The sequence below is a fragment of the Dipodomys merriami genome, unplaced genomic scaffold (genome assembly GCF_024711535.1).
Source record: "Dipodomys merriami isolate MVZ:Mamm:240054 unplaced genomic scaffold, mDipMer1.0.p SCAF_6, whole genome shotgun sequence".
NCBI classification, from domain to species: Eukaryota; Metazoa; Chordata; class Mammalia; order Rodentia; family Heteromyidae; genus Dipodomys; species Dipodomys merriami.
The window spans coordinates 65143120-65157577 of NW_027206179.1; the positions used below are offsets into that span (position 1 = coordinate 65143120).

A 14458-nucleotide genomic window follows, 5' to 3' on the forward strand; every position below is an offset into this window, starting at 1 on the left:
TCAAAGCCAGGCTAGGTGGGAAAGTCTGTGAGGCTCTTATTCCAATTAACCAGCAAAAAAGCCAGAAGTGGAAGAGGGCTCGAGTGGTATAGTGCTAGTTTTGAGCAAAAAAAAAAAAAAAAAAAAAAAAAAAGCTGAAGATCTAGGCCCTGAGTACAGTACAGGTGTGCTTTCGCCGTGTGCCTTGAAAGGCATATGGACTCAGCACGTTATGACACCTTGTTGAGGATTTAATTACAGCACTGTTAAGACTTGTCCCTAGCTGACAGAGAAATGGAGACCAGGGACCTTATCCCATCTGGGGTCAGCTATTGGCCATGAGCACTCCTTCACTAGTACTGTTATCTCGGTCTGTTGGGTTTTTGGCCCAGCGGGATGCTAGGGACAACTGCAAACCCCAAGACCCTTGAGTGCTGTTAGTCCTGCAATCAGTTGGGGGCGGAGGGGCGGGAGGAGAGGGGCGGGACAAGAAAATCTCGTTGTGTCGCTCAGGCTGGCCTAGAACTCGCAGTGTTTCTGCCTCACCACGCAGGTTTGGGCTGCCACGATAGACACAAACTTCGCAACTGTGGAACTGATGAAGGACACGGCGCGCAGCTCCTCTGCTCCATCCACCGCGGCGGGGTGAGTGGAAGACACAGACCCCGCCCTCGGCGCAAGCGCACGAGAGTGACATGGATGTGGACCAATCGGTGCAGAAGCTTCCGTCACACGGCCCAATCGGAAGAGAGCTCGGTAGTATTGTGCCAGCGCAGGCCCCGCCCCCCTCCTGGGCGGGTGGCGATGCTTTGGGGACTCGGGCGGCTGAGTCACCGCGGAGCCCAGCCTGGCTGCTGACAACACCGGCAGACTGCGCCGAGAAGAGACCCCGGGGCCTCCGGAGCGGGCCGAGACCAAGTTCCCAGGGTGCGGAGGAGCCGAGGGCGGCGTCGTGAATGTCGCAGGTGTCACTCGGGACGCAGGGAGTGCGGTGGTCTTGGTTTGGTTCCAAATCCCGGCAGGTCGCAGTCATCCGCGCCGGTCCCCCGCGCCCGTCCCGTAGCTACCCCCACCCCCCCACGCCGGCACCCCAACCCCACACCCCCAGCCCACACCCCAACCCGCGCGCCAGCTGCTGCATACCCTGCCCGGGTCCGGAGAGCCCTTCCATCCCCACCCGACCCCACGGGGCGCCGCGCGCGCGCTCGAGAGGGTCCCCAAAATGATCTGACCTGCAGCTTCGCCTGGCAGGAAGACCGTAGCCAGGGGTGAGTTCTTTCAACTAACAGTGATCTTCTTCCCACTGGGGAGCTGCTTTACTTTTTTTTTTTTTTTTTTAATTTTTTTCGGTCCTGGGCCTTGAACTCAGGGCCTGGGCACTGTCCCTGAGCCTCTTTTGCTCCAGGCTAGCACTCTACCACTTGACCCACACTGCCACTTCCAGCTTTTTCTGTGTATGTGGTTCTGAGGAATCCAATCCAGGGCTACATGCATGCTAGGCAAGCACTGTACCTCCGAGCCACATTCCCAGCCCCTTGCTCTGTCCTTTAACACGCAGCAACATGACAACAGTTATATCTGTCTCGTTCCAAAGAAACTACATTGTTTACCTTATGGAAAACAAACGGTAGTATCTAATATCATTGTTCTCAGCACAGTTGTACAATGAGACTGAGGCCAACTAAACCTGTGAACTCAGTAAAAATTATTGCTAAAAATCATTTTAAAGGCAGGCTGTGAGTCGTAAAAGGTCCTAGTTTTCCAAAGAGCAAATGTGACAGTCCTGGAGTGTGGAGTCAGAGAAAGCAATTATTCTACAAATGCTTGCTTCATGTTGATGCCATAAAATTATCCTAACTCCTGCATCTTTGAAAGTCTAGGCTCTGGGAGAAGAATGAAGCGATTACTTCTTCCTCTCCTTTCTCTCTCTCTGATAGAATTCAGCCACCTACTGTAGCAACATGAAGATCTCATTTGTGGAACCTGCCATTCTCCTGAATGCATTTTCTATGATGCTGACCCTTCCCTTGACGTCACAATATGTGTACAGGAGAATCTGGGAAGAAACTGGGAACTACAGCTTTACATCCAATAACAATATTTCTGAGTGTGAGAAAAACAAAAGCAGCCCAATATTTGCCTTCCGGGAGGTAAGAAAATATCCCTAAAATATAGTCTGTAGAATAGGATCTGTAGAATGTAACTGGACCCTGTACCTGTCATACATCGGCCTCTTAAGGATAACCATCAGATTCCCAAATCAAGTGGCCTGTGTTGTCATCTCATTTGAAGTTTCCTGGTACCTTTATTCTGTTTCTTTCTAGAATCCCCTTCTGTGTGTCACTAATTCTTTTTCTTAGAAAAATCTCAGCACAGCCAGACCTAGTGTAATCTTACTTAGCTACTCAGGAGGCTTAGATCTGAGGATCTCATTTTTAAGCCAGCCCAGGCAGAAAAGTCTGTGAACATATTATCTCCAATTAACTAGCAGAAAGCCAGAAATATGGCTCAAGTAGTAAGAGTGCCAGCCTTGAGTGATAAACCAAGTGAGAGCACGAGGCCCTGAGTTCAAGCCCCTGGTAGAAAGAAGAAGAAATTCTCAGCATACTCATTTCCTCTATGGTGGTCTTTCTTCTTGGTCCTAAATTTTAAAAATGTTTGAATATTGGACTAAGTCTTTCTGGAATGATCTATGTGGTAGGCCCATTGGAGGAAACATTAGATCTACCTCTCTCCCATCCTTCTATGGCATCTATGTTTCCCCATTTTCAGAAACTCCAGAAAGTGGCCTGTCATCAAACACTGGGCCAGTGTCTAGTGTCTGTCAGTGGGCTGGAGTGGGATAGCATTTGTTATTCTTCATTTAGTGGTGACATCAAACCTGTTTTAGCTCCCACGTGTTGAGCTTTGTGTGTGGATAGGTGGAGTGAGAAGTGCTCACTTTCTGCCTCAGGAAGTAGAACATGTTTAGCTCATTATGAAGAGCCCCTCAAGGCCCCTCCCCAATTTTGTATTTATTATGACAGGTGGCACTCACCATTCTTCTGGTGGTTGAAACAATCTTTGCATTCTACACCTAATTGAATGCAAAAATACCGTCCAGATTTAAGAACACTTTCCCCTACAAGCCTTCAAAAAACAAACTGTGGAATTATTTTTCTTGGGGCTGCTTTGTGATGGCCAGAGAGTGGCACACTGCCTTCCTAGTCACAGTGAGAGGAGTTCAAGAGAATTGAGTCACCTCCTCTGCTTCGAAGAGGCTTTGTGAAGGGTGATGAGTCTAAGAGGAAGAAAGAACAGAGGGCCCTGGACGAAAGACCCAGACCTTCCTAGGTGTCAGGTAGAAGCTTGCTGGGGAGAGACTCTGGCCTTACTTACTCTTTTTTTTTATTGTGAAAATACCATACAGAGGGGTTACAATTACATGGGCAAGGTAATGAGTACATTTCTTATCAAGCATTATTGCCTCCTCCTTTGTTTCCCCTTCCCATCCCTTCCCATCTTCCTCCCCTCCTCCTGGCCTTACTTATTCTATGAAAATCATTATTTCTTGCAACTGATTAATTTTGGGCAGCCAGGCAGACAGCAAAGTTCAGGCCTTGAGTATGGGCCAAAAGAAAGGCTAAAAGCCTCACCAAGCAATTTATCTCCCTTCAAAAATATCTGTGCTTGCCTAAGGATCATGGTTTGAGGCCAGCCCTAGCAGGAAAGTCTGTGGTTCTTTTATTTCCAATTAACTACTGGAAAACCAGAAGTGGTGCTGTGGCTCAGAGTAGGAGAGCTTTATCCCTGAATAAAAAAAAAAAAAGAAGCAGCAGCTCAGGGACAGCGCCCAGGCCCTAAGTTCAAGCCCCACAACTGAAAATAAAACCAAAAAACTCCCAAAACTCTATTTGTCTGTAACCCAGAACTGGTAAGGATGATGAGTTGAAGGCCAGCCTGGGTACAGGACACAGTTGGAGGCTAGAAGCTATCTATCTTAAGAAAAACAAAAAACCAACTCAAAGGAGTCTCATAAGGTATGGGGGTATGGCTCAGTTATACAATTTGTCTAGCATGTTCAAGGCCCTTTGATGCTTAGCACCCCACAAAGGTGTGGAGACAGGGATGTTCATTGGACATCACTCTCAGGAGTGAGAAGCTTCTATTTGGTTCTGTGCCCCCTTTCACCTAGCTCTAGGAACCATCCCCTTGTTTCAGTGCTAGGGACCTGGGAGGAAAGGACGTGTGTGGCTGCTGCACCTATGGGACTGAGGGAATGGGTGCCCGTGACGAGTTCCCCCACACCCAAGCTGCTGATAACCCCTGACTTCCCAGAGCAGAGATCTCATTTTAAAGATGTTGGCGAAACTCAAGTTGATTTTTTTCTTATTGTTTCTAATTAGATTAATAATGAGGAGAATAGACTTATTCTTGATCTCTTCCCTTGTAGCTGCTGCTCTTTAGGCCTCTCAAACTAGAGAATTAGAACTACTCCTCAACCCATGGCTGGGCCAGGGCAGGGAATAGTGGTACTTGAGCCATCCACAAAGGAACAAGAACCACCATCACCTGCTTTATTTCCTTCTGTCCTCATTCTGCTCATCAGAGAGATCAGGCTCCTCTGAACCCAACAGCCAATGGTTCCTGTTTTCTGAGTTTCTGTCTCTAAATATCCAGCTCTGCTGGGTGGATTTTGGTCACTTCCTCTCCTTAGGGGCTTGTGGACTGTTCACAGAACCCTGGTTTACACAGAAGGATGAACTGAGCTTTCTTAATAGTTGCCATTTTGAAAGTCCACTTTTTTTTTTTATTGAGGGTCACCTTTCAACCCATTTTACATTAATGCATATTTAAATATATAGACACACTCATAAATAACTTAATGTTGACGTAAAAGGATTTTTCAAATCTCCAAGTTCCCTGAGCAGCTCCATTATTCTCTTGGGCAAAGAATGTGCCAATGGTGAAAGTACTCTTGACTAAGGAGCAAAGAAGTCGGGATTTCTAGGCAGACTTGCTTTAAACAACTCACTGCCCCTTTACTTCTCTCCTTACATGATTCATTTTGAAGAAATGAATTGGTGCTTAGAGTCTGTTCTTTTCAGACAACTTGTAAGATGGGGACTCTTGGCTTAGGGACAACTCAACTGATCATGATGTTCTTGCTTGGAAATTTATTTATAAACTCTGTAATAACTTATTAACAGTGTGTGTGTGTGTGTGTGTGTGTGTGTGTGTGTGTGTGTGTGTGTGTGTGTGTGTGTATGTGTGTGTGGTGTGAATTTGGAGCCTAAGTGTTGTCCCTTACCTTTTCCACTCAAGACTAGTGCTCTATAGTTGAGCCACATATTCATTTCCAGCCGTTAGCTACTTCATTGGAGATAAGAGTCTTATGGACTTTCCTACCTGGGCTGGCCTTGAACTGCAATCCTTAGGTCTCAGTCTTCTAAATAGCTAGGATTACAGGTCAGAGCCACTGGCACCCAACTCAGCAAATTCTTCCTTAGAAGAAAATGGCATAGGATATTTCCTACTAAATTGGAATTCACTTATACATATCACAAAACTGTGGCTTCTTTAAAGTTGAAATTGTTATATAGCATGTAACTAATTCTCCAGTTTAAACCATATACAACTTGTTTTTTGTGTCTCAATTGTGACTTATGATGGAACTTTTGCATTTGTCCTTGTAAAAATCAGGAGGCTGAGGTCTGAGGATAATGGTTTGAATCCAACTTGGGCAGGAAAGTCTGTCACTCTTTATCTCCAATGAACCAGCAAAAAGCCAGAAGAGGAGTTATGACTCAAGTGATAGAGCTCCAACCTTGAGTGAAAAAGCTAAGAGATAGCACCAAGGCTCTGAGTTCAAGCCCCATTACCGGTATGCATGGGCATACACACACACACCACACACACACACACACACACACACACACACACACACATCTGTACTTGAAAATGGGCACACACACACACACACACACACACACACACACACACACACACACACATCTGTACTTGAAAATACAGATTCCAGATGAAGCTGTAGTCTGTGTATGAGACGGGGTTAGATAGTAACAGAAAAGGGAGGACCAGATGCAAGTTGAGTAGAAATGGGAAGAAGAAGAATTGGAACATCTGGCTGAGAAGTAGGTTATACATACTTGTTCAATGTGTTCTTGACACATTTCGACAGGAGACACAAGGTGTGCTCAGGAACTCTCTTCTAGTCAAAATGAATTAGGTAAAACTGAGTGCTGACTGTGAATGAGGGCCTTGGGCCAGGCACTGTGTATTTCCTTTAGATCTAACCTTTCTAGCAGCCTGTGAAGCGGGACTGCCTTGTCACCATTTTCAAATGGAGAAGGTATCAAGATCAATAATTTGGAGAGGTCCTATACAACTAGCAAGTGACAGAGGCCTAGCTATTTTTCTGAGCCCATCCTGGGCCCAGCTCTGTTCTCAGACCTGATGTACCAAGGTGAAGACAAAAAAACTTTCCTTCCCTATGAAGGGTAGGTTATAATGGAGAAGAAAAACATTTCATTTTGTTTGTTTATGGTGCTGGTACTAGGGTTTGAACTTGGGGCATTGAATCTTCTCTTGGCTTTATTGCTTACAGATAGTGTTCTACCACTTAAGCCATGCCTCCACTTTCAAGTTCTCTCATTGGAGAGAATTAGAATTGTCTACCCAGGCTGTCTTCAAACTGATATTCTCAGATCTCAGTCTCCTGAGTACCTAGGATTATAGCTGTGTCCCACTGAAGTCCAGCTCAGCATTTATTTTTGTAGTTACATCAGTTTTTAGGCTGTTTGTCAGATGGTATATCAATATATATTTTGTTTTTTAAATAAACTTAGTGTCTCTCATTATGAAAATAGCATATACTCTGGACTGGGCATGGTGGCTCACACCTGTAATCCTAGCTAAGATAAGCCTGGGCAAAAGTTAGCATGAGACCTATCTGGAAAACAAAAAATTAAAAGCAAAAGGATTGTGAATGTGGATCAAGAGCAACTGCATAGCAACAGCTCCAAGTTTAATCCCCCATACTAAAAAAAGTAATGCAATTATCTCTCTCTCTGTCCCTTTGATATGCTGGTACCAGGGCTTGAAATCAAGGCCTGGGCACTCTCTGTCACTTAGCTTTTTCACTCAAGGCTAGCATTCTACCATTTGAACTAGAGCACTGCTTTTGTTGTTGTTGTTGTTGTTGTTTTTGTTTTTGTTTTTTTTGTTTAGTGGCTAATTGGAGATAACAGTTTCATAGGCTTTCCTGTCTGGGATGTCCCAGAGCCTCAATCTGCAGATCTCAACTTCCAGAGTAGTTAGAATTATAGGTGTGAGCCACTGGTGCCCAACATTTTTCTTTATATGAATTCAAGTCCACAATGTACAAGGTATTAGCTGACTGTGGATGATTTTGTCACCACACTTTGTGGACAGTATGAAGTTTAAGGTGGATCAGAAGCCCCCTATACCACATACTCTGCATCCATGATGGATGATAATACCAAAGTATACACCATGTGCTCAAAACTTAGTACTCTACCACTTGAGCCACAGCTCCACTTCTGGCTTATTTAGTAGCTTATTGGAGATAAGAGTCTCACAAACTTTCCTGTCTGGGTTGGCTTAGAATAGTGATCCTCAAATTCTACCCCTCTCTGTAGCTAGAATCACGGATGTGAGCCATGAATGCCTAGCTAAGACTGTGGTATTTTTATGCACATTGTATAACTCTTTGTAAACCATTGTCTTCTTTTCTATCTTGCAGGAAGTTCAGAAAAAAATGTCTCTCTTTAATCTGCAGATGGACATAAGTGGGTTAATACCTGGTCTGGTATCAACATTCATGCTCTTGTCGAGCAGTGACAGCCACGGAAGAAAACTGCCAATGGTTTTATCTTCTATTGGTGCCCTGGCCACCAGCATTTGGCTCTGTTTGCTTTCTCATTTCACCTTCCCATACCAGCTTCTGATTGCATCTTCCTTCATTGGTGCTCTCTGTGGCAACTATACCACATTTTGGGGAGCTTGCTTTGCCTATATAGTGGATCAGTGTAAAGAACACAAACAAAAAACAGTCCGAATTGCTATCATTGACTTTCTGCTTGGAGTTGTTTCTGGACTTTCAGGACTGGCGTCAGGCTATTTTATTAGAGAATTAGGTTTTACGTGGTCATTTTTTATTTCTGCTATCGTTCTTACTGTGAACTTGACCTACATTTTATTTTTCCTCAGTGATCCAATACAAAAATCTTTATCTCCAAACATTACTATGTCCTATAGTGAAAGACTTAAAGACCTATTTTACCGAACTTACCTACTTTTTAAAAATCGTCCTGGTAAGCAACGATCTTTGCTTTGTTTGTTAATCTTCATCACAGTCATTTACTTTTTCGTCATAATTGGCATCTCCCCGATTTTTTTGCTTTATGAACTGGCTTCTCCACTCTGCTGGGATGAAGTTCTTATAGGCTATGGGTCTGCTCTAGGTAGTGTTTCTTTTTTGAGTAGTTTTTTAGGAATATGGACCTTTTCTTATTGCATGGAAGACATTCACATGGCCTTCATTGGAATCCTTACTACCATGGTAGGAATGGCCATGACTGCCTTTGCCAGATCCACGCTGCTCATGTTTTTAGGTGAGTTATAAATACAGCCTCAGAGTTGTGTTGGTATGAGATGAATTCATTGTATGGAGAGAGAAAATGTAACCTAAAGCTCTCTATTTAAGCCATACTTGTTCAGTGAAAGGTGAATGGAAAGCTTGTTTGTACAAACCAATGAGCTGAAAGCCACCTTTACTCTGGGGGAAGGGGGATGGGGAGGGTATAATATACTGAATAACCAAGAACTTCCCAATTTGCATATTTGCCCAGATCTGTTTTGAGGGACACTCCTTCCTTGATTCACTTCCTCAATATTGCTTCTGCTAAAGCAAACAGTTCTTAAATTGCTGTTCACGAGATCTCTTTCTCTAAAACCACCTAAGGACAATTATATAAAATAGACCCAAAAGAGTGAAAAGAAAAACTCAAGCTGGGTAGAGTGGTTGAGCCTGTAATCCTAGCTGTGTGGGGGGAGGCATTGGAGGACTGCAGTTTAAGGCTACCCTCAGCAAGAAAGAGATTTGTAAAACACCATCTTACTTGTTTCTGGGTGTAGTGGCGTTGCCTGCCATGGTGGCCACAAGCAGGACCTTTGCAGCCCTGGCTGGGTTGAAAAAATATATACCCTACCTTGAAAATGCACTGTCCTTGTATGATCTGATCCTCCCTGATTTGATTATTAATCCTGTCATTTCCCTCACAGTCAGAGTGCCGTTCCTGTTCACTATTATGCCCCTCTCTGTGCTGCGGTCAATGTTGTCAAAAGTGGTTCGTTCTACTGAACAAGGTGAGTTTAATTTATCTGAGGAATATAATGAATGTGTTAGCTCAGATCCAAGTACAATCAATGTGTGATACATGCCTGCAAGCCCAAAACTCTGGAGGCTGAGGCAGGAGGATTGCAAATTTGAGGCTACATAATGAATTCCAGGTTATGGTGACCTCCTTCAAAACAAAGAAGTTTAGCTGGCTCACGCCTATAATCCTAGCTACTCAGGAGGCTGAGATCTGAGGATAGAGGTTCAAAGCCAGCCTGGACAAGAAGGTCCATGAAACTTTTATCTCTTATCTCCTAATAACTGGAAGTGGTGCTGTGGCTCAAGTGGTAAAGTGCTAGCCTTGAGCTGAAGAGCTGAGGGACAAGCCCCTAGGCCCAGAGTTGAAGACCCATGACCAACAACAACAACAAAAGGAATTTTTTAGTATATGAACTATATCTCAATAAAACCATTAGGAAACAGACTTCTACCTGCTTTGATTATGAGAGCTGAAATGAACTTGTCAAGATAGATAGCTTATTTTTGTATAGTTTTGTTTTAGTTTATAAAGACTTCTTCGTTCCTCTTTGGTCCAAGAAAACACAAATATTTACATGAATCATGTTGTCCAAAAACCATACTGCAGTTTATTATGGAAAAACAAACTTAGACAAGAAAGGGATGAGCAAGAGGGCTTGAGAAACTGCTATAAGCAGAGAACATATCGGAGCATAGGCTGAGGAAGTCAAACTAGAAATAATCACACAATTTTATAGCTAGTGATGATCTGCGACTTGAGCTGTGGCTCAAGTGGAAGAGCACCAGCCTTGAGTGAAAAAACCAAGTGAGAACACAAACACTTGAGTTTGGGCCCCAGTACTGGCACAAAAATGAATGAATGAATGGCCAGCCTGTATTTGGTAGGTCTTGGATTTCAGACCTGGTTGACCGAGAACCATTTCTCTCTGGTGTGAGATTGGTGTGTGCAATCACTGCATGCTTCTTGGACCATGATGACCAGCCTCCTTTTGTTCTGTGTAGAAGCCAGTATGAGACCCCAGAACCCCCCATCTTCTCCACTGGTAAGGTGCTCCTTGACAGAGGCTGGGTGAGCAGGCAAATGAGGTAGCACTACCTCGAGGCACAGCACATTGTACTTAACTGGATGAGTCACACTGGAGACCAAGGGTGGCTGGACTTTCAGGTCATTCTGGAGGGATATGGAATGCATAATGAATCACCTGTTTACCTCAGCGGGCACTCCTGCCACAGCTAAGAGGAAGGGGAAAAGGATTTCTTTACCTTCCAAAAGGTCCTCAGTCTGGGTACTGGTGGCTCACAACCTGAGTAATCCTAGCTACTCAGGAGGCTGAGGTGTGAGGATCTTAAGATAGACTTTCCTGCCCAAAGCCAGGAAAGTCAATAAGCCTCTTATCTCTGATTAAACTTCAAAAACCCAGAAGTGGAGCTGTGGCTCCAGCGGTAGAGCACCAGCTTTGAGCCAAAAAGCTAAGGGAGTTTAAGCCTCAGTACTGGTGCGTGTGCACACGTGTGTACACACACACACACACACACACACACACACACACACACACCCAAGACTTTTAGCAGGCTATCCTATCAACATAGCATGTCACTAAGGTTTCAGGAATGGCATCAATAGGAGTAAGTGTAGCTTGGCCTGTGGAAGAGAAACTGTTGGGGACTTTTTCTAGGACAAGCTCTGTGTTCATCTCTTCATCTGCCAGATGGTTACTGACAGACTTCTCGGGGATCTTGAGGAAACAGCCTTCATTCAAGTCTGACCTGTTTTCTCTTATTTTGCAATTATCCTTTTTTCTCTCTCCACACCTCTGCCTCAAACAGGTGCACTGTTTGCTTGTATTGCTGTCTTAGAAACACTTAGTGGAGTTGCTGCTGTTTCTGCTTACAATGGTGTTTATTCAGCCACTGTGGCTTGGTTCCCGGGCTTCATTTTTCTGCTGTCTGCTGGTCTGTTACTCATTCCGGCCATCAGTCTATGGTATGTAATTATTTCCAATCGTTTTGTCAAAGCTAGATTAAATCAATTTCCTAATCGCACCCATTAAACGACATTCATGATTGATCCAATTATTTTTCCTAAAACCCTGTATTAGCTGGGTGCTGGTAGCTCAGGCCTGTAATCTTAGGTACACAACTGGCTGAGGTCTAGGGGATCATACTTTGAAGCCAACCTGGGCAGAAACATCTTTTGAGACTCTAGTTCCAATTAAAAATCCCAAAGTATGACTGGAGGTGTGACTCAAGTGGTAGAGCACCAGCCAGCAAGCTGGGTGATGGCTAAAGGTCTTGAGTTCAAACCCTGGTATAAACAAAATCAAACCACCACAAAAATAAACTATCTTAGCTGAATCCCAGTGGCTCAGGCATCCCTGTAAACCTATCTTAGGAGGATGGCAGAGGCTATCCAGGTGGAAAAGTCCAGTAGCTCCATTTCCAAAATAACTAGCAAAAGCAGGGCTGGATGTTGGCTCAAGTGGTAGAGTGCCAGCCAGCAAGCAAGCCAAGCAAACACGAGGCCCTGAGTTCAAACCTCAGTACTGGCAAAAAAAAAATGCATGCATATAGTGGGTAATTTTATCTTTCATGTATCATTATATATTATATATTCCAGTATAACCAGATTAAAGGTAGTTTTTTTTCTCATCATGGTGTTAATAATAGGCAATGTGGATGTGGATGGACTTTTGAGTTTCTTAACCCTATATTCTTAGTATTTTAAAAAATCAAAATTCTTACAGCTTTAATTTTTTCAAAATGTCCTTGCCTCAGTGGTATCTTTAGTTGTAACTGTTTTGTGAGGATGCCACAAAGTAGACAGAGTGATAAACAGGATGTCTTAGGAGTTCAGGAGGCAAATATATATATATATATATATATACATATTTTTTTTTCAGAATGTGTGAGTCAGCTGGCTTCAAAATGCCAGGATGCCTACCATGCATAATTTGTATATATTATTGAGCCATGTAACCATGAGAACAGTGATGATTTAATCTCTGCTTTACAATCTGTTTACAGTGTTATCAGGTGCTTCGGCTGGGAGGAGGGAAGCTATACACTTCTTGTACAGGAAGAACCCAGTGGCCATACATCAGATGGATGACTACACATTTTTGCACATATCATGACCTCTGAAGAGTGTAAACTAACTTTAAATTCAATGCTTCAATAATTATCAGCATTACATATCCTTTCTCATAAACTGAACTGGCAGAGAACACCCAACTTGGCTCCTTCAGGTAGTATATACTTCGAGCACTTTGTACTCCTCGTACAATGTATTTGCAACACTTCCGGACTCCAAAGAAACTGAAACTGAAACTGAAGTGCAGAAGGAACCAATAAGAAACTGTGGTGAAGTTAAAAGCAATAATTTCACTGACATACATATTTCTCCCACACTGAAACCAAGGAGAAGTCTTTATCTCAGTTTCACATCTGCAAAATGGATTTCTGACATCGCTCAGGGATTTAGAAGACATAATGAAAAATTACAGTGAATAAGTCACTGATCCAGAATACGTTTCAGATATTTATAATTCTGCTCATACTTGAGTAATGGTCTGTTTTATAGAGTTCATCAAGGCACTGTTGATGTTTAAAACATTGAAAGAATACAAAATCCTTACAAGAGAAGCACTTTAAAGAATATCTATTTTTCAGGTGGCAAGTATGATCATATTTTTTATATGTAACACAAAGGGCAATGGGTAATTAAGATGATAAAAAAAATTGTCCTAAAGAAATTTTTAAAACTGAGCAAACAGCTCATCATGGTGAGATATAACTAATATCATAGAGCCAGAATTTATTTTCTACCTCTGTAGAAGGATATCCACATTCTATAAACCCTGGATGAGAATTCAACCACTCACATTTCTTTACCCCTTCCGCACTTTTCCCATGTGTGGGGAAGGACATTTCTAAAACACAGGTCTTGTACTCTACAACTAAGAATTTTCAGTAGCCAGGTGCTGGTAGTTCATGCCTGTAATCCTAGCTATTCAGGAGGCTGAGATCTGTGGATCACAGTTCAAAGTTAGCCAGGGCAGAAAAGTTCATGAGACTCTTATGTCCAATAAACTACTCAGAAAAAGCTGGAAGTGGAGCTGGGGCTCAAGTGGCAAAAGAAGCTTAGGGACAGTGTCTAAGCCCAGAGTTCAAACCCCAGAACCAACTCCCCCCCCCCCGCCAAAAAAAATTCAGCAGCTGTCACCCAAAGGACAATGATCAAGCTATGGCAATCTCCATCCCTGGGATTCACCCTAGCCCCAGGAAACACCATGATGTATTGTACCTCCATTATCTTTTTTATATACTCTCAGTTGTCCTTACCCCACCTTACAATTAAAGCATTGTTTTTTGCCTGTGTCACCAGAGTCCTTGACATTTGTCAATAACTCTCAAACAGTGCAGGGATTTCACAGTTCTGTACTCTGGCCTGGTATTTTCAGTTGTCCTGTAATTGTTTCCCCTACCTGACAATTATTTCCTTTGGACAAGGGCAATCTCCGATTACTCATTGTATGCTCAATAAATGGATCTACACTAAGTGACTACAAACCTCTATTTGTAAAAACCCTTTAAAGGAATACATTTAATGCCTTATAAAAGTAACCATTGCTATCATGCATTAAGCCAGCTCTGCAAACAAACTGAAAATTATGTTATCCCATGTATTTTTAAGTTAATTTATTTTATACGTCCTTCAATACCTTCTACGTAAAGTGGCAGGGTCCAGAGTGAGTTGCAAGTTGTTATTTCCCATGGCATTCCCTTCCTATTAGCACACCGAAATGAGCAACCATTCTTTAGAAGTGCAAAGTCAGGACTGTGGCACAGTAGACTTGATTATACAAGCATACCACCAACATGCTGACAGGTGAAGAGTCCGGAGAGGGTCAAGGAAGAGCTTAAAAGCCCTGAGTCTAAACAGAGTCCTGACCACTTACACAGCTCTAGTACTCACCACAGTTGTATCCTGGGCCTAATTGGTGCGATTGTAGAATCAGCAAACCCAGAATCCAGCACTAGACTCTGACTTGGGACTCATACCAGTTTAGGGAAGAACAGCCT

At 43.2% G+C, this 14458-nt stretch overlaps 1 protein-coding gene across 2 annotated transcripts; it reads left to right on the top strand.

The window, feature by feature from the left end:
* The first annotated feature begins 801 nt into the window (after nucleotides 1-801).
* Slc46a3 (solute carrier family 46 member 3) lies at nucleotides 802-13753 on the top strand. Of its 2 annotated transcripts, none has more exons than XM_070003049.1 (6): nucleotides 802-944; nucleotides 1917-2129; nucleotides 7742-8612; nucleotides 9283-9366; nucleotides 11204-11360; nucleotides 12401-13753. In XM_070003049.1, the coding sequence occupies exons 1-6, from the start codon at nucleotides 936-938 to the stop codon at nucleotides 12483-12485; spliced, it is 1419 nt and encodes a 472-aa protein (XP_069859150.1). In that variant the 5' UTR covers nucleotides 802-935; the 3' UTR covers nucleotides 12486-13753. The 2 variants fall into 2 exon arrangements, with proteins under 2 accessions (XP_069859150.1, XP_069859151.1); XM_070003050.1 differs by lacking the exon at nucleotides 802-944 and adding an exon at nucleotides 1108-1247.
* The last annotated feature ends 705 nt before the right edge of the window (nucleotides 13754-14458 follow it).